Source organism: Cololabis saira, chromosome 21, assembly GCF_033807715.1.
Source record: "Cololabis saira isolate AMF1-May2022 chromosome 21, fColSai1.1, whole genome shotgun sequence".
NCBI lineage: Eukaryota > Metazoa > Chordata > Actinopteri > Beloniformes > Belonidae > Cololabis > Cololabis saira.
This window is the reverse complement of record NC_084607.1, coordinates 34781931-34800084: the sequence shown is the minus strand read 5'-3', so window position 1 is coordinate 34800084 and position 18154 is coordinate 34781931. Positions and strand designations below refer to the sequence as shown.

Sequence of the window (18154 nt, the reverse complement as noted above, 5' to 3'; positions counted from 1 at the left end):
AAAATGTTAGTACAATATCCGTCATGATATTTTATTACATTATTGGTGAAGTTAATACATTATTGGATTTTATTACATTTTCGATTGAGTTAAGTGCAAATTTGATTACATTTTCAGGTGTAATTACATTTTCAAGAAATTATTACATTATAGAGTGCTACAGTGGCTCTTTTGTCCACCCAGCAGATCTGTGCACCCCCTAGTGGTCAGAGGTGGTAATACTACGCAGAGTGACTTTAAATAAGTGTTCACGTTCTAATCTCAAACATGCAAACATTTTTTGTTTCTATAGCCATGAAGTCATGGACTCTAGGGTCTGTGTTCAGTCTGTTTGATGAGCTGATGTCTGCGGTAATCAAATCAATATCTTCTAAGGTTTCAGTAGCCCCTTTCACACAGAGATTCCGCAATATTGGTGTAAAGAAGTCCTGCCAATACGCCGCCTTTGTTGGTTCACACAGAACCATACAACGCCGGCATAACGCCGCTCCCGTCTGTAAATTCACACAGCATGCCGGCGTTCCGCAATCAGAGGCGTGACGACAGCGTCAGCGTCTAGTGGCATGCCGGCATGCCGGCTGTGTCATTCACACAGACCCCGTTTCGGCTCTGTGACTAGCTCCGCTGCCGGCTTATTGGTGGGGCCACTTGGCCCCCCCATTCCGCCTCCGTGACTTTCACACAGAACAGCGAGGCGGCTTAAAGGCGCAACGTTCCCGCCTCGAACTGGCTGTGTGAAAGGGGCTAATGACAGAGAGTTAAAGAAGAAGAACCACCAACGGCCTCCCTTGTATCTGACGCACAGAGGAGGTTGAATGCCCAACAGGTATCTCAAACAGTGAGCTTTGAAGTGCTTTTTGAAGGCAAAGAGGTCGCCCCCACCCCCACCCCCACATCTTATCAAGCCAGTAGACTGTAAAGGAATTTCAGCCAAAAATGACTTCAGGCAAAATCCGTTTGAGGGCACACGCATGACTACAAAATGAGAAAGAAATCCTCAGAAGATCAGACGAGGTATTCTGCTTTGGGTGGAACCCTAACACACATAAACGCCTCTATTAGTGACTTTCTGTCACGAGGCTGACCTGTAAGTCATCAGCTGCACGAAAGATGTAAAATGATCCCAAGTTTTTGGAAGGTATGTAATCAAATTAACCTACTCATACACCTACTACTTGTATTTATCTATTCACAGTGTTTTGATACTTTCCACTTTTACCCCAATACACCTATGAGATAAATCCCATCCATCCATGATCTTCCTGAGTTCAGGAGCATACATCCACCTCCCCAGCCTGCCCTGTTAGCTCTTGCAGCAGATATAGAGCCATTCCCGGCCGGGCTAGAGACGACATCTCCAGATTGTCCTGGGTCTGTCAGGTTGGAGATGCCCAAATCGCTTCCCGGAGTCCAGGAGATGTCATGGGGTTGTCTTGTCAACCAACTTCCAATCTGGGTTAAGGAGGCTGACACCACCTCCACCTTTAAAACTAAACTTAAAACCTTTCTGTTTAGTAAAACCTCTAGTTAGTGTTTAGTAGACCTCTAGCTGGTGTTGGTAAATCTCTAGTTAGTGTAAACTCTAGTGTGTTAGAGTCAGTAGTCATAGTTGCAGCTATAGAACAAAACTATAATAGTTAGTCTCAAATATAGCTTCGCGGTAGATATGCTGCTATAGGCCTTTGCTGCAGGGGGGCACCGGCATGATCCACTGGGCGGTGCCTCTCACCCTTCTTCTCCTCTCCTCTTCCATTTTTGCATTTATTATATATATAAGTATCTCATAGCCATCATTTTTGTCCATCGTTCCTGTAGTTTCTTCTGCAGGCCCCCTTTTTTCTCTTTTGTGCATGTTTGCAGGCCGGAGCTTCGGGAGCTGCGTGCTGGCCTGCGGTCACCCCCACCACCCCCGGTCATCCCGCTGCTGCTTCCACCTGCCTGCGGTCCCCCCCCACCCCTGGTCATCTCGTTGCTGCTTCCACCTGCCTGGGGTCCCCCCTCTGGTCATCCCGCTGCTGCTTCCACATGCCTGCTGTGCTGCTGATGTCCCCGACCCCCCAGTCTGGCCTTCGGCAGGAGGGTCCCCCCTTATGATCCTGGTCCTGGTCCAGGTTTCTTCCCTCCTAAAGGGGAGTTTTTCCTTGCCACTGTTTGGCTTAAGGTTTTTCTCCCACTAGGGGAGTTTTTACCTGCCATTGTTTATGTAATAATTGCTCGGGGGTTTATGTTTATGTTCATGTTCATGTTCTGGGTCTCTGGAAAGCGTCTAGAGATAACATCTGTTGTATTAAACGCTATACACATAAAATTGAATTGAATTGTCCTGGGCCTTTTTTGTCTTGTCATTTCCTGTTTTATTTTGAAAGAAATAACCCTCTTCTCGTTTCAGGTCACTTGCCCTTCCTCATGTGTCACCGGTCTGATTGTCTTCCCTGATTCCCGATTGTGTTCATCTGCTCCTCATCACCCTCATGTGTTCAAATAGTCTGCATCTCCCCTGGGCTTGTGCCAGTGTGTTCGTCTTGGTTCATGTGCTTCACCCCAGCCGTCTTCACAGTTTTTCTAGTTCATTTTTGCATAGCCTTTTGTTTCCTCCATGTGGATTGATTTTGAGTTTTGGTATTTATTAACCCTGCTTCTTGAAGCATGTGAAGAAGCACGTCATAGATAATATTTCATAGCCTGCTTTTTTCTCAGCCTTGGGATTAAACCAGAATTTCTATTAAAGGGGACCTATCATGGCATCTAATCCCTATTTTAAACAGGCCTTGAATGTAAAACAAACAAAAACAAGCTTTTGATTGTTTTTGCTAAATAAATTAGAAATTCAGCCTCTGAGCCATGTCTTTATCTTCCCATTCTCCAACCTCATTCTCTATGCAGGATTCTGAGTGGGCGGGGCTATGATAATGAGTTTCTGTGCTGATTGGCTGCCTGACACAATGACGCGATACACCGCTACGAAAAAATGGTGGAAGCTCCGGCCGGCGGAGTTACCGTGTCCTAACACCGTGTCCTAACTGCATGCGATGCGAGCGAGCGCCAGCGACAAAATCAATTCCATTGCTTTATTTTCTATTGGAGTGTCCTAACTGGCCGCAGCGACGCAGTGCGACGTTTTGAGCTGGCCGTTTCCTGCCGCTCGCGTTGAAAGCCGGTTGAAAGCGCTGTAGGAAACGGTCACGGATGAGGAACGGCTGATCCAGTTAGTTGAAACGAGAAGTTATCTCTATGATTCCTCCTCATTTCACTACAAAAACCTTAATAAAGTAGCAGCTGCTGGAGGGAGATGGACAGAGAGCGTCCGATGTCACGCAGTGCTACGATAGTCGGACGCTCGCATGCAATTACACGGTTTTATAGTTGTGGGCGTGGTTTGCATTTTGGTTACGTAACGAAAATGCACAAATCTGAACAGCTCGTAGATCCACATCACACTGGACGGTTCATCCGGGCGGCTGTACAGACACTGCAGAATTTGGTTGCTTTCCTCTTTCTCTGAGTTGGCAGGCTGAGGGGATTCAATTCAATTCAATTCAATTTTATTTATATAGCGTCTAATACAACAAAAGTTGTCTCTAGACGCTTTCCAGAGACCCATACCCAGAACATGACCCCCGAGCAGTTATTACATAAACAATGGCAGGTAAAAACTGAAGAATCCTTGAGCAGGTCCAGGCTCATAAGGGGGGACCCTCCTGCCGAGGGCCAGACTGGTGGGTCAGGGACGGCAGCAGCACAGCAGGCAGGTGGAAGCAGCAGCGGGATGACCAGGGGTGGGGACCGCAGGCCAGCATGCAGCTCCCGAAGCTCCGGCCCAATTATCAAGTCCCAGGTTGGGGTGCAGGGTCAGGGAAAGACCCTGGGAAAAGGGGAGACCACTTTATATATGTTAAAGCAAGAAAAAACCAGTTTTTCATAATAGGTCCCCTTTAAAGACTCTGATACCCTGCATCTGCGTCCTGTGTATAAGCCTGGTCGCGACAATACCCAAACCCCCTCAACTGGCTCCTGTGGATGTGGAGAAGCAGCACTGCTCCAAGTCTGATGAATGGCTGAGCTTCTGCTCCGATAGTGGGACTAGCCCCCCCACAGAGGAAACTTACTACACCCCCCACCCCTCCTTTCAATTCATCTGGTCTGGAAATATTTTTCTGATCATGACCTATTTTAAAAAAGAAGAAAGAAGTGCAAACATCAAAAACAGACATCCTCCAGTCAGAACAGCATGGAAAATGTTTCAAAAGTCCCAGTGTCAGCTGAGGGGAAGTCGCTGCTGGCTCTCCGACGAGGACGTCGACCTCTGACACGTTTTCAGTGGAGAACGCTTGACTTATTTGAGTTCCCTCACTGCAAAAACTCAAAATCTTAACAAGAATATTTTTATTATTTCTAGTTAGAATGTCTCATTTTTAGTCAAAACTAAATCCCATTACACTTAAAACAAGACTCATCACTGGAAAAAAGAACAATTTTCACCTGTTTCAAGTAGATTTTCACTTAAAATGAGTAGAAAAATCTGCCAGATTTTTTTGCTTGTAATGAGAAGATAAATCTTGTTCCACTGGCAGATTTTTCTACTTATTTCAAGTGAGAATTAACTTGAAACAGTTGAAAATTGTCAAATAACAAGTTATTTTTCTGGTAATGACTCTTGTTTTAAGTGTAATGAGATTTTTTGACTAAAAATGAGACATTTTAACTAGAAATAAAACAAATATTCCTGGTAAGATTTTGAGTTTTTGCAGTGCTGGACCTGTGTGGTTCCTGCATTATTATCTATTCATTTATAAATGTGCTTCTGCGTTTATGTTGTTATAAACAAGAAAATACCTTAAATGAGAATAAAATTCAAGATTCTTGAATTCATGATGAATATAGTTGAAACTATTAAATAATTGACTTGTGAGAATTATATCATTGCTGGATTATTATTGCTGAATTTTGCTTGTTGGGTTTATTGTTAGTTAATTTAGCTTTGTTCGTTGTTTTATTTAACACATAAGACAACAGAAGAGCTGTTTGTTTGTGGAAGCTATGAAGGGGTATGTTTTTCAGTATTATATCTGCACAACATTACTCCAGCCGCGTCTTCTCCTCTGTAGGTCACCTGCAGCGGGGAGGACGTGACGGGGAATAATGTCCCGTAATCAGGTCAGACATTTGAGGTAATCCCTAATCCAGCTGACTTGAAAGTGTTACTTAAAGTGGTGAAATCCAGAATACAGAGGCCACCTTCACCAAGATGAGCGTGTGGGATCCTTCTGGAAACCACAGGATTTTGTCAGTAGTTTTGCACATGCTTTGATCTGCACTTGTTTAAAAAAAGCAGCATGTGTTGATAGTTCATTTGAAAGCAGTCTCACAAGAGTCTCACAAGAGCTAAAAGTTGAATTATTGTCTTTGCTTTTTCTAAAACTGAGATTAAAATATAAATTTTTGCTACATCTCCGAGGTTCGCTCTGAGTTTTATCTTTATTTATTACGTTGCTCAAATAATTTACACTATTATTTATGGGAATATTGCATTTGAGGTCAATGTTGGTGTTTTGCAAAATCAGGTAAAGACCAAATCTTTTAGAAAATAATCTGAATCACAGTCTGAATAAAATGTATTTGCCAGGTTTGTGCAAACAAAAGAGGAATTTGATTCTGCAGACTTTGTGTTTATTTCAATAAAAGACAGAAAGAAAGAAAGAAAGAAAGAAAGAAAGAAAGAAAGAAAGAAAGAAAGAAAGAAAGAAAGAAAGAAAGAAAAATATATATCTCTCTCTCTCTCTCATATATATATATATATATATATATATATATATATATATATATATATATATATATATATATTATATAATATCCTATCTAAAAAAAATTGAATATTCTGGGAATCTTAATATTAAACTGTAAACCATAATCAGCAATATTAAAATAATAAAAGGCTTGCAATATTTCGGTTGATTTGTAATGAATCCAGAATTTATGACATTTTAGTGTTTTTAATTGCAATACAGAAAATAAAGAACTTTATCACAACATTCTAATATTCTGAGACAGTCCAGTATAAATGTATATATATATCCGTCCGGCAGGGGGCGTCCTTCCTCCTCTCTGCCGGCTCCCCGCCCCGCTCCTCCTCCGTAGAAGAAGAACCCCAACCTTGTGTTACCAAACATCACAAAGCTGTAAAGCTCCGAACCGAGACCTGGGGGGTTCCGGGCGGGAATGGAGCTGGACAAGTTCTGCAGTCCGGACGGTTCCGACCCGTTCTGGGTGAGTCGGGTCGCTGTTTCCTGGACGTTAAAAGTGCTGTTAGAAGCCGGTACCGGCACCTCTGAGCGCCGGTACCGGCCGGTCCCGGGCTGTAATCCGGTACCAGGGCGGTACCAGACCGGTCCAGAGCAGGGAGGTGGTGTGGAACCGGTCCGGGGGTTCTGCCGGTACCGCTCAGTTAGAGTGTGTTTAGTTTAACTGACAGAGCAGAACGTTGTTGACTCGAGCAGGAGTTATACAAGTGTTCTGGAGAACATGTGATGCTGTTAACAACAACACTGGTACTGGAGGAGGAGAGGCTCACCTGGACAGGTGTGGGGGGGCCGGGTAGGGATGGGCGGTATGGACTAAAAAATCACGATAATTTCTGGCATTTATCCCGATAACGATAAAAATGACGATAGAAAAAATACCAATTCAACTCCACCTTTGTAACTATAAATCTATCACCACATTCAGTCTTTTGCAGAGGTGTCAAAAGTATTCACATTCATTACTCAGGTATCAACTCAGTTTTTTACTCAAGTAAAAGTATAAAAGTACTGGTTTCAAAACTACTTAAAGTATAAAAGTAAAAGTAATGTAAGAGGGGAAAAAAGCCATTAAGGACAAAAGCCATTGAAATGAATGCATCTTAGTATAATGCAAATGTATTAAAGAAGCATATATGTGTACTATTGAGCATTAACATGTGTTTCAGAGAGCAGGAGATATGATGACTAGTTGCCTATAAGCAGTACTCGAGTTGTAAAAAAAAAAAATCAGGGGGGATGATGGATTTTATCAAATGGGGAAAAATAATTTGTGCTGATTACAAATAATATAATATATTACAAATAATAGCAGTGACCAAAACACCTGCAGAAATACTGCAGGAATGACATAGCAGCAGTTAAATGCAGCCTTCTGTAAGCTTTAAATATCCACTGGGCTTACATCAAATACATCAAAACACAACAATAAAAAACACTTTTCTGAACTTATCAATATGACTCTGTCCTTCACAGGATAAGTAAAATGGATCACTGCAAAAACTCACAATCTTAACAAGAATATTTGTCTTATTTCTAGTTAAAATGCCTCATTTTAGTAAAAAAATCTCATTACACTTAAAACAAGACTCATCACTGGAAAAAACAACAATTTCCACCTGTTTCAAGTAGATTTTCACTTAAAATAAGTAGAAAAATCTGCCAGTGGAACAAGATTTTATTGCTTGTAATGAGAAGATAAATCTTGTTCCACTGGCAGATTTTTCTACTTATTTCAAGTGAAAATTTACTTGAAACAGGTGAAAATTGTCAAATAAGTTATTTTTCTGGTGATGACTCTAAATGTTGAAATAGCAGTAAAACCACATTCATTGATGAAATGACATAAGGGATGGAAAGGAGGGATGGCAGTTTTACAGGGGGGATGATTTGGACCATTTTTATTTCAGGGGGGTGGATGCCATCCACCCTCACCCCCCCTCATCTCCAGTACTGCTCCCTGGTACCTGAGCAGGTGTGGGGGTCTCTGGTACCTGAGCAGGTGTGGGGGTCTCTGGTACCTGAGCGGGTGTGGGGGTCTCTGGTACCTGAGCGGGTGTGGGGGTCTCTGGTACCCCAGCAGGTGTGGGGGTCTCTGGTACCTGAGCGGGTGTGGGGGTCTCTGGTACCCCAGCGGGTGTGGGGGTCTCAGGTACCCGAGCGGGTGTGGGGGTCCCTGGTACCTGAGCAGGTGTGGGGGTCTCTGGTACCCCAGCGGGTGTGGGGGTCTCTGGTACCTGAGCGGGTGTGGGGGTCCCTGGTACCTGAGCGGGTGTGGGGGTCTCTGGTACCTGAGCAGGTGTGGGGGTCTCTGGTACCCCAGCGGGTGTGGGGGTCCCTGGTACCTGAGCAGGTGTGGGGGTCTCTGGTACCCCAGCGGGTGTGGGGGTCCCTGGTACCTGAGCAGGTGTGGGGGTCCCTGGTACCTGAGCAGGTGTGGGGGTCTCAGTACCTGAGCAGGTGTGGGGGTCTCTGGTACCTGAGCAGGTGTGGGGGTCTCTGGTACCCGAGCGGGTGTGGGGGTCTCTGGTACCTGAGCGGGTGTGGGGGTCTCTGGTACCTGAGCAGGTGTGGGGGTCTCTGGTACCCGAGCGGGTGTGGGGGTCTCTGGTACCTGAGCAGGTGTGGGGGTCTCTGGTACCTGAGCGGGTGTGGGGGTCTCTGGTACCTGAGCAGGTGTGGGGGTCTCTGGTACCTGAGCAGGTGTGGGGGTCTCTGGTACCCCAGCGGGTGTGGGGGTCCCTGGTACCTGAGCAGGTGTGGGGGTCCCTGGTACCTGAGCGGGTGTGGGGGTCTCTGGTACCTGAGCAGGTGTGGGGGTCTCTGGTACCCCAGCGGGTGTGGGGGTCCCTGGTACCTGAGCAGGTGTGGGGGTCCCTGGTACCTGAGCAGGTGTGGGGGTCTCAGTACCTGAGCAGGTGTGGGGGTCTCAGTACCTGAGCAGGTGTGGGGGTCTCTGGTACCTGAGCAGGTGTGGGGGTCCCTGGTACCTGAGCAGGTGTGGGGGTCTCTGGTACCTGAGCGGGTGTGGGGGTCTCTGGTACCTGAGCAGGTGTGGGGGTCTCTGGTACCCGAGCGGGTGTGGGGGTCTCTGGTACCTGAGCAGGTGTGGGGGTCTCTGGTACCCGAGCGGGTGTGGGGGTCTCTGGTACCCGAGCGGGTGTGGGGGTCTCTGGTACCCGAGCGGGTGTGGGGGTCTCTGGTACCCGAGCGGGTGTGGGGGTCTCTGGTACCCGAGCGGGTGTGGGGGTCTCTGGTACCCGAGCGGGCGTGGGGGTCCCTGGTACCCCAGCGGGCGTGGGGGTCCCTGGTACCCCAGCGGGCGTGGGGGTCCCTGGTACCCCAGCGGGCGTGGGGGTCCCTGGTACCCGAGCAGGTGTGGGGGTCTCAGTACCTGAGCAGGTGTGGGGGTCCCTGGTACCCCAGCGGGCGTGGGGGGGGGGGGGTCTCTGGTACCCGAGCGGGTGTGGGGGTCCCTGGTACCCGAGCGGGTGTGGGGGTCTCTGGTACCTGAGCAGGCGTGGGGGGGGGGGTCTCTGGTACCCGAGCAGGTGTGGGGGTCCACATTTATCTGAGCTGCTGCGGTTGGTCTTCAGCAGACGACTGTTCTGTTATGAGAGAGGTTTAACGAGCTCAGCCTCGTAGTTTCATAACAGAACCACGTTCCAAACAAACCTAATCATGAATCCTTGCATAATTGTCTGTTGTGTCTTCTCCCCCTAGCGGCCAAACGACGCCATTGCAGGTTTACTCTACTGGCCCGGTCTGCTCGGAGAGGGAGCTGTGTCGTACTGAAAGTACAGTTTGGGTCCAGCTTATTAGCTCCAAGGATCAATGCAACCTTCCCCAAATTATTGACCAGTGATTGTATTACTTATAAAACCTTACACAGAAAAACATTCCTTAATTTTTGGCTCAACTTGAAACATGGGGATGAATTTTGGAAGTCTGTTCCAAACTTGAGCTCTTTGGTCACAACCTCCAACCTCAAAGAGCACAGTTCCCTGTGGTGGTGATGATGATGATGATGATGATGATGATGATGTGGTGGTGGTGAGGATGTGGGGCTTATTTCAGCTTCAAGAACAAAGCGCCTTGTTGAGCTGAAAGAGATAATTGAAATTAAGGGTGCTTGTAGACTTGTGGTCCGTTTGTTTTGTTCCGATTCAGGGGCTAAATCGATACAGTTGTTTCGTTTATGTTCACAACGCCACCGTCTGTAGCGGTTCAAAGCTGTTAACAAATGCCATGCACGAACCAGTTGCTCTCTGATTTGTCAGAAATGAACGCGGAAGGAGTTTCCTTTTCCGTACCCCGGGAAAAACAAAGACAACATAACAGTTATGAGTGAGTTGTGTCGGTTGCTGTGTGGATTCTGTTCTCACTGCAAACGAACCGCCCCAGGTCTGGAATGGAAGCGAGCCGAGACCACCTCTCCTAGGATCTCGGCTCACTTGTTTTGTCCCGCATCCGAGCGCGATTGCTGTGTTCACATATACCAAACGAACCGATCTCCCTGTTTGGGAACAACTGCTCCAAACAGGTCAGGTGTGAAAGCATCCTAAGATTATGTTGTAATTCAGAGCAATATTAAAAAAAAAAAACATTTTTAGGGATGTTCTGATGCCAGTATAGTGAATACTTGAAGATACTGTCAAAAATAAGGGTTTCTGTATCGTTGAGTATTTACGTCTATCGTGTCATTTTTCAAACAGAATTCCATTTCTTTGTTGCTCTAAAAGCTGGAACAGGAAGTTTGTCTATGGGTCAATGACGAATAAGGATTTTCAACAGGTCAATTTTAAAATAATAAAAAAAAGAATATCTATAATTGCAGTAGTTCAAACATTAAGAATGTTGTGTACACATAAATTAATGTTAAAATTTTAAATTAAGTGATTTCAGAGTTTTTTTGTTAAGATGAATAAGCACTAGCCTTAAAAAAAAAGTAATGTGGTGCAACCGTGATTCATATTAAAATTAATTTCCTTAACATCTTGACATCTTTTTTTTGTTTTCAGTATTATACAAAAATGGTTGTTTTTTTAATGGTCGTGCCACATGATATTTCATAAAATGGACATCAGTCAAACTTTGTTTGTATATTATGATGGAAATATAAAGACAAATGTGTTGCAATCTTACACACTACAAGACACTTGGGAAATCATGCTAGATGGGGCAGAAGATTGATTTAAATACATTTAGAGTGATTTTTCAGAAAATATAGGCGTCACGTCATTGACCCCTATACGAACCTGGAAGTTCTGGTTTTCAGCCTCCTGGAGCAGCAGCACTTGAGCGTTTATTCTCAGGTGATTAGTATCTACCGTTTCATCGTAGGCTGGAAAATCCTCCCAGAGAAGGTCATGTGCTCCTTTGTCAAGGCTGCAGTTTCCATACTGAACCCAACGATGAGCAACCTGCAGAACTCTGGGTCCTGCAGGATCAGCCCTGGCTGCTCATCGGAAATGTTGGATTTCACTGCGTAGTTGAACATCGGGACCGTGGTAGTTTCTCAGGATGCAACTTTTGACTGCTCTTTATGGAATAGACATCATTTGAATCTAATGTTGGTTCTTAAAAAAAAGTTTAATTTGCTATTTAGAAAAACAGAAATAACGCTGGGATCCGGCCGTAGGCAAAGCCCAGGTTTTGGAAAGAAAAAACTGGTACTGGAACATCTCTTAAAAATGCTGCTGCCAGTCTAGTTCCCGGTAGCTGGCGGGTCGTCCAACAAGTCCACGACCTAAATCTGAGGTCACCCTAAACCCCCAAACCTAAGTCCCGGAGTGAACATCTCTGTCCAGATTAGGCCTGGGTTGAAAAAATCGATTTTCCGATTCTTTTTTTTTTTTTTTTTTAATATTTTTATTTAATCCCGGTTTTTTCCCTTTTTTTTATCACCCAGTGCTCCTACCTAACAGTCCTGTGCATTGCCATCCTCTACCAACCCCGGGAGGGGTTGGCACTGAGCTCAGGTCTCCTCCTTAACCTGAGGAGTGAGCAGGCCAGACAGGGTGGGGTTTCTCCGGCCGGACGTAGCGTGTGGAAGGATCACGTTATTCCGGCCGGATCCTCCCCACCCCATCTGGCGCCCCGGTTGGCCAGAGGGGGCATGTGTAGCCCAGGACTGTGTGCATGTTTTTGTGAGGGTAGCTCCCATTAGCTACCCTGGAGAACACGGGGAGAACATACAAACTCCACACAGAAAGATCCTTTCTCCAACCCCACCCATGGTGTGGGCACTGAAGTCATGGGGGAACTAACACGCACTTCAGCACCCACAGCGTCCCCGGCGGGAATCGAACCCAGGACCTTCTTGCTGTGAGACGGCTGCACTACCTGCTGCGCCACCATGCCCGATTTTCCGATTCTAAATCGATTCTCATATTAATTCCTAAAAATTGATTTGTATGTCTAAAAATCGATTTTTTTTTTCTTTTTTTTTTTTTTTTTTTCATTATTACATTTGACCCTGGTGAACTTTAATCCCAGTAGTCACATCATTTAATTCACGCATGCGCTGTTGAGCTGTTGCAATTTCTTTCTTTTTTTGCACTTTAAATGGATCTTGAAAGGCATATTTGAGTTATTTATTTCATATAACTAACTTTTGGTATTTTTTAGTTTTTGCCCAAAAACGAAATGTTTTGTTGGACACGAGAATAACTGGTGCCATCTTTTTGCCTTTTATATATGTTTAAAAGTATGAAAACATTAAAGTTTTCAGTTATAATTGCAGAAATTCTCTATATTTCATTGCTTTATATACTGTCTTGGGGTTAAATTAGCATAAAATGCTAAAAACCAAATTCTCAAAAATTAAAAACCCGAAAAAAAACAAGAAAATGGAAAAACTAAAAACTGAATGTGTGAAAAAATTAAACCGATTTCATACAGCCTCTGTTTAACGCCCTGGATCTGTTTGGTAATTCTGCCCCATGATGTTTCTGAAAGTAGTTCTATCAGCATTCTGGGAGCTGATTGGTCCTTACAGCATCATTAGCTGCAATACTTGCTGTTGAATATCAATATAATACTAGTATTAATGTGTTGCATAACTGCAGTCATATAATTCATGCAACAGCTCAAAAAACAGTTTTAATAACACTAACTCAAATCAATATCAGATCAAATCAGATCGACTCAAATCCTGATAATACATTCTGTATCTTAAGAATCGGAATCAAATCGATTCTTGACATTTAAATTGATCCCCAGACCTAGTCCAGATCTCAGTCCTGAAGGAAGCTCAAGGTCCAGGTAAATGCTCTGAAACAGTCTGGAACGTGACGTGAAGGATATTTGTTCTTTATGAACCAGATTTAACTATAAACGCCATCATTGCAGTTGTTTCCCTGAAAAAGTTAGCTGCTTTGATTGATTTCATGAAGGATGCTGATATTTGTGATGCTAAATATTGAATATTTCTTGATTTCCGGATCCATCAGAGCTTTTATTCGTCCAGTCTGATCTGCTCTTGCTTCCCTTCTCGTGTCAGGACTGGAACCGTACGTGGCACACTTATAATCCGGACCTCACCCCCTGTTTCCAAAACACGGTGCTGGTGTGGGTGCCGTGCCTCTACCTCTGGATCTGTGCCCCCGTCTACCTCATCTACCTCCGCCGCCACGACCGCGGCTACATCTGCATGAGCCACCTCAACAAAGCCAAAACCGTGAGTTTCAATGTTTTGGTTTTTTCTGTCACCGTTTCTCTGATTTGACTGGAGAAAAGTGAATAGTGAAGTCAAAAATGTGAATATTTACATCAGCTTTTCAACTCTGTAGACGGTTCCATGAGATTGGTGAGGGAAAAAATTGTAAAATTTGCACTTTTTAAGCTTTAAAATTCACATAAAAGACAAACTTTTGACCTTTTTATAAGGTCAGAATTTACAAAACTTATAATTTATAAACTTGCAAAATTAGCAAGAAAAAAAAATTGAAATTCCAACTTCAAGAATTCTGAATTTGTAAGGAAAAACCCCGACTTTATAAGTGTTCACATTAGTGATAAATGACTTATTATGTAAATGTACAGATTTTGTTCAACAAAAATCAGAAATTCCAACTTTATATTTTCTAACTTTGCAAGAAGAAAGAAAAATTCAAAAAGACCAAAACAAAAAACATTATCATACACTTTCATAAAACTAATCAAAGTAGTAGTAGCAACCGCAACTGTCAGCTCCTTTTAAATCAGGTGTGGCAGGTGGAGGAGCTGCAGCTACTCAGGCTGACGGGACACAGGTGTGGCCCGTCAGCCTCTCCACCATGCCAGCCTTATAAGGGAGAGACAGAGAGGCTGCTGAGGCGGAGGAGCTGCTGCTGGGAAGCTGCTGCTGCTGGTCGTGGTGCTTGTGCACGAGTGGCGGTGTGTGGATTAAATAAAGGGTTCTGCACAAAACTCCTTGTCCTCTCTATCCTGTCGGTCGGGCCCCCGTAGCACTCGCCCTGCTACATCAGGCCTAAAAACATTGCTGTTTACTGAAGCGTACTCCTAAATTAAATACTTACCTGCTGTACTCTACTACCCTTACTTTTTAACAACTTGTGTTTTTTTATGATTTTACCCCTTTTCTTATCATTTTATTTCATTTTATTTGTTATTTACTGTTAAATTGTTTCTTACTGCTTTTAATGTTGATGTAAAGCACTTTGAATTACCTTGTGTTGAATTGGGCCCAAATAAACTTGCCTTGCCTACAATAGGACTTGGCCGTGTCAGAAACGTAAACCGTCCCAAACATAGTCTTCCAAAAGTCCGCTCAAGCTCTTATCTCATGTCCTTCCTCTTGCAAGTTGTCTGTAAAAGCTCTAGGACTCTCTCCTTCTCTCTCCAGGCCGTCGGTGCTCTGCTGTGGGTCGTCTGCTGGCTGGATGTGTTCTACACCTTCTGGGAACGGAGTGGTGCCGGCGGCTCCACGGCTCCCGTCCACCTGGTCAGCCCGACGCTGCTGGGCCTCACCATGGTGAGGAGAGCTCTCCTTCTGCTCAGGCCTCCAGCTGCACGCCTGCAGCTGTTACAAATAGCTGCCCCTCACCTGCATGCTCGCTCCGCAGGTTTGGGGGGTCAGATAGTCGCGGTAGCTTAGCCGGGATTGGGTCCCGGGACCCGGGATGGTTGCTGCTTGTGTCTCTGCCTGTTCTCCTGTTTGTTTTTTCTCTTGCAGATTTCCAGGGCCCGTGTGCTTGTTGTGCGTTTCCTTGGGTTTTTAGCGTCTTGGACTAGAAGCGGATCTCACCCCATATATGTATATATATGTGTATATGTATGTATGTATACATATATATATATATATATATATATATATATATATATATATATATATATATATATATATATGCGCCTTAGGTTCTTACCAACATGGTATTAACCATGAATATATATGCAGGCAATGAGGGAGAAAAAAAAGAAATGGCTGCCCCCCCCCTCTGGAACTCTCTCCCCACTCACATCCACAACTGCACAGACTTACCCACCTTCAAATCGCATCTCAAAACTCACCTCTTCACAACAGCTTTTAATGTGTGATTTTTTTTTTTTTTTTTTTAATTCTTTATCTTATCTTTTATCTCATCTTTTTCATCCTGTGGTTTTTAATTTTCTTGATCTCGACATTTTATCTTTGTCTGTGAAGTGCCTTTGAGATCTTTTAAAAGCGCTCTATAAATAAAATTGATTATTAGGGCCCGATCACTTACAGTGCAAAGGCCCTGTTGTATCTGTAGGAGATGTTTTTATTTTCGTTTTTCTTCAGACGAAATGGGGGCCTTTTTTCAAAAGTCACCAAATTTTGCACCAAGCCAGGCCTGGTGAAACATGTGATATTTAATGGTTTGCATTAATGGGCGTGGCCTAACGGCTCAACAGCGCCCCCTAGAAAACTTTGTGCCTCAAGCCCACAATACGGTTTGACGTACATGCACGAAAATCGGTACACACCTGTATCATGTCGCAACTTAAAGAAAAGTCTCTTGGCACCATGACCGTAACCTAACAGGAAGTCGGCCATTTTGAATTAATCTATGCCGCTTCTTCGCCCGAACCGTAACATGCACCCCAGTGTGTGTTATACATCAAAATGTGCATCCTGCAACGACGCGCATTACTTTTCTCAGTCAAAAGCGTTACCGTGGCGACGATTGACGCCAAAATGCGTGCCGCCCCTTCATCTGATTGGTCCATATTTATAGTTCCTACTTTCTGCCATAACTTTTGAATGGTTTGACATAAAGACACGTGGGTGGTGTCATCGGATTCAGTTTTGAATCCTTGAACAAAATTGTTGCAAATTAGCCCCGCCCCTTCTTCTGACTGGTCAATATCTGATAGTTCCTACTTTCTGCCATAACTCTTGAATGGTTTGATATAAAGAGTCGTGGGTGGTTTCATCTGCTAAATGTCCAGGCCTGAAGAATCTACATCAAGTCATACAAGCTTCCACTGCAGCCTGAACGTGCACAAGGGTGTGAGGGCCCGTTCATCTCTGCTTGCAGATTTAATTATTATTATTAGAAATGGATCCAGTTTTTGGTTGGTTGTGATGGGATTTAAAAGTGTACTGGAGGAGCAGCTGAGTGAGCGGCTGGGTTCTGATGTACCCTCTGCTCCCTCTGCTGCAGCTGCTGGCCACCATGATGATCCAGTACGAGCGGATGAAGGGCGTCCAGTCGTCCGGGGTCATGCTGATCCACTGGCTGCTGGCGCTTGTGTGCGCCTCCGTCACCTTCAGATCCAAGATCCTCCAGGCCCTGGACCAGGTCAGACCAGGCTGGACACACGGAGCCAGGACAATGTGCAAAATCCAACCCATTTATGACCTTTTAAAATCCCTCCCCCTCCTTCTTCTTCTCTGTGTTGCAGCCGGAGACGGTGTCTGTGTGGAGGTACAGCACCTTCTACGTGTACTACGCTCTGCTGCTGGTGGCTCTGTTCCTGTCCTGCCTCAGCGACCAGCCGCCGCTCTTCTCTCAGGCCGTCAAAGACTCGGTAAGACTCACGGTGACGATCGGCTGTAAAACCAAAGCCGAGCCAGGAGACGGCGCTGCAGCCAGACCAGTCTGCTCTCCCTCTCAGGACCAGAGTAGAAAAAGAGAGGGAGTTTAACTTCTTTTCAACTATCCATGAGACGAGGCTTTTAAAGCCTGGCAGCTGGTCACCATGGCGACACAACCGCCCTTCAAAAACCTAAAACCGTGATGAATCTTGGCCAAGTTATGGCGCTTTTCCACTAGTACCTACTCAGCCCGACTCGCCTCGGTTTGGTTCTTCTCCACCAGGGGTCTAACGTGCCGAGTAGATACTTTTCTGTAACTATTCTGCAGAGGTTCTAAGCTGCTGAGTCGGCTGTACCTGACATCATCACACTACAGACCACCGATTGGTCGGGGGGTTGGAGTCAGACGTCTGAGTCAGGAGGAGGAAATCAGAGAAAGAGACTCTGATGGCTGTAAAACAAAGGATGAAAATAATATTTTCAGAACAGCAGTTTCAGATTCGGTCTTTAAAGTTGTAAAGATGTTGCAGATGTTCATAAACCTGGTGCTGAGGAGAGAATTAAAAAGGATCTAGACGGTGATAAGGAATGACCAGATCTACCAGGAGCTCCGTCTCTTCATAGCTGCTCACGGCTCCAGCTGACTTTTCAGCAGCAAAACAAAAAAAAAGCGTTGGCACTTGAAGCTTCTCTTAGTCTCATTTTTTAACTTGATATCAAACACAAGCCACAGATCCAGCAGCAGATCTATCATCTCTTCCAGGTTCTACATCTTTAGTGTTGTTGTCTTCTTCCTTTAGATACACAATCAAATACGTCACAGCAGCTTCTCCAACCTCCTACTTCTGCTCCAGATGCTGAATTGTAATGGAAAAGAAACTCGGCCGAGTTGAGATGAGTAGAGCCGAGCTGGTACTAGTGGAAAAGTGCCATTAATGTCCAATCAGAAGTGGAGGCGTTCAATCATCCCTGGTAGCTGGTCACTTGTGCGGCGTGACGCTCTTGCCGCGGCAGCTCCAGCTAGCCCGCCGTTATCGTGACCGTAAACTCCAGATCCTCTTTTATCTGGCGGTTAGAAGCTACAGCGGCAACCGTTTCCTGTTTGTGTGTGTTGTCTGGCTCATTGCTGCTGGCTGTGGGCCTCAGCCGTGCAGCAGGTCATCTCTGAGCCCTAACTGGGGTGTTTGTGTGCAGAACCCCTGTCCCGAGCCCGGAGTCTCCTTCCTCTCCAGGATCACCTTCTGGTGGGTCACCAGGTGAGTCCTCACTGTCCCATCTGCAAACATTGTGTCATCAACAATGTCATGAAAGCTAGGAGTGGTTTCCAAATCAAGACGCTGGTAATCCTCCCTTA

The 18154-nt window shown here is 45.0% G+C and overlaps 1 protein-coding gene across 1 annotated transcript in view; it reads left to right on the top strand.

The window, feature by feature from the left end:
- The first annotated feature begins 6145 nt into the window (after nt 1-6145).
- The window catches only part of abcc1 (ATP binding cassette subfamily C member 1 (ABCC1 blood group)), a 60490-nt gene continuing 48481 nt past the window's right edge, over nt 6146-18154 (top strand). The window contains exons 1-6 of the mRNA XM_061712493.1: nt 6146-6264; nt 13300-13476; nt 14644-14772; nt 16427-16564; nt 16668-16793; nt 17995-18056. Of these exons, the coding sequence (XP_061568477.1) occupies nt 6217-6264; nt 13300-13476; nt 14644-14772; nt 16427-16564; nt 16668-16793; nt 17995-18056 (680 nt within the window). The 5' untranslated portion in view covers nt 6146-6216. The remainder of the gene's footprint in view (nt 6265-13299; nt 13477-14643; nt 14773-16426; nt 16565-16667; nt 16794-17994; nt 18057-18154) is intronic.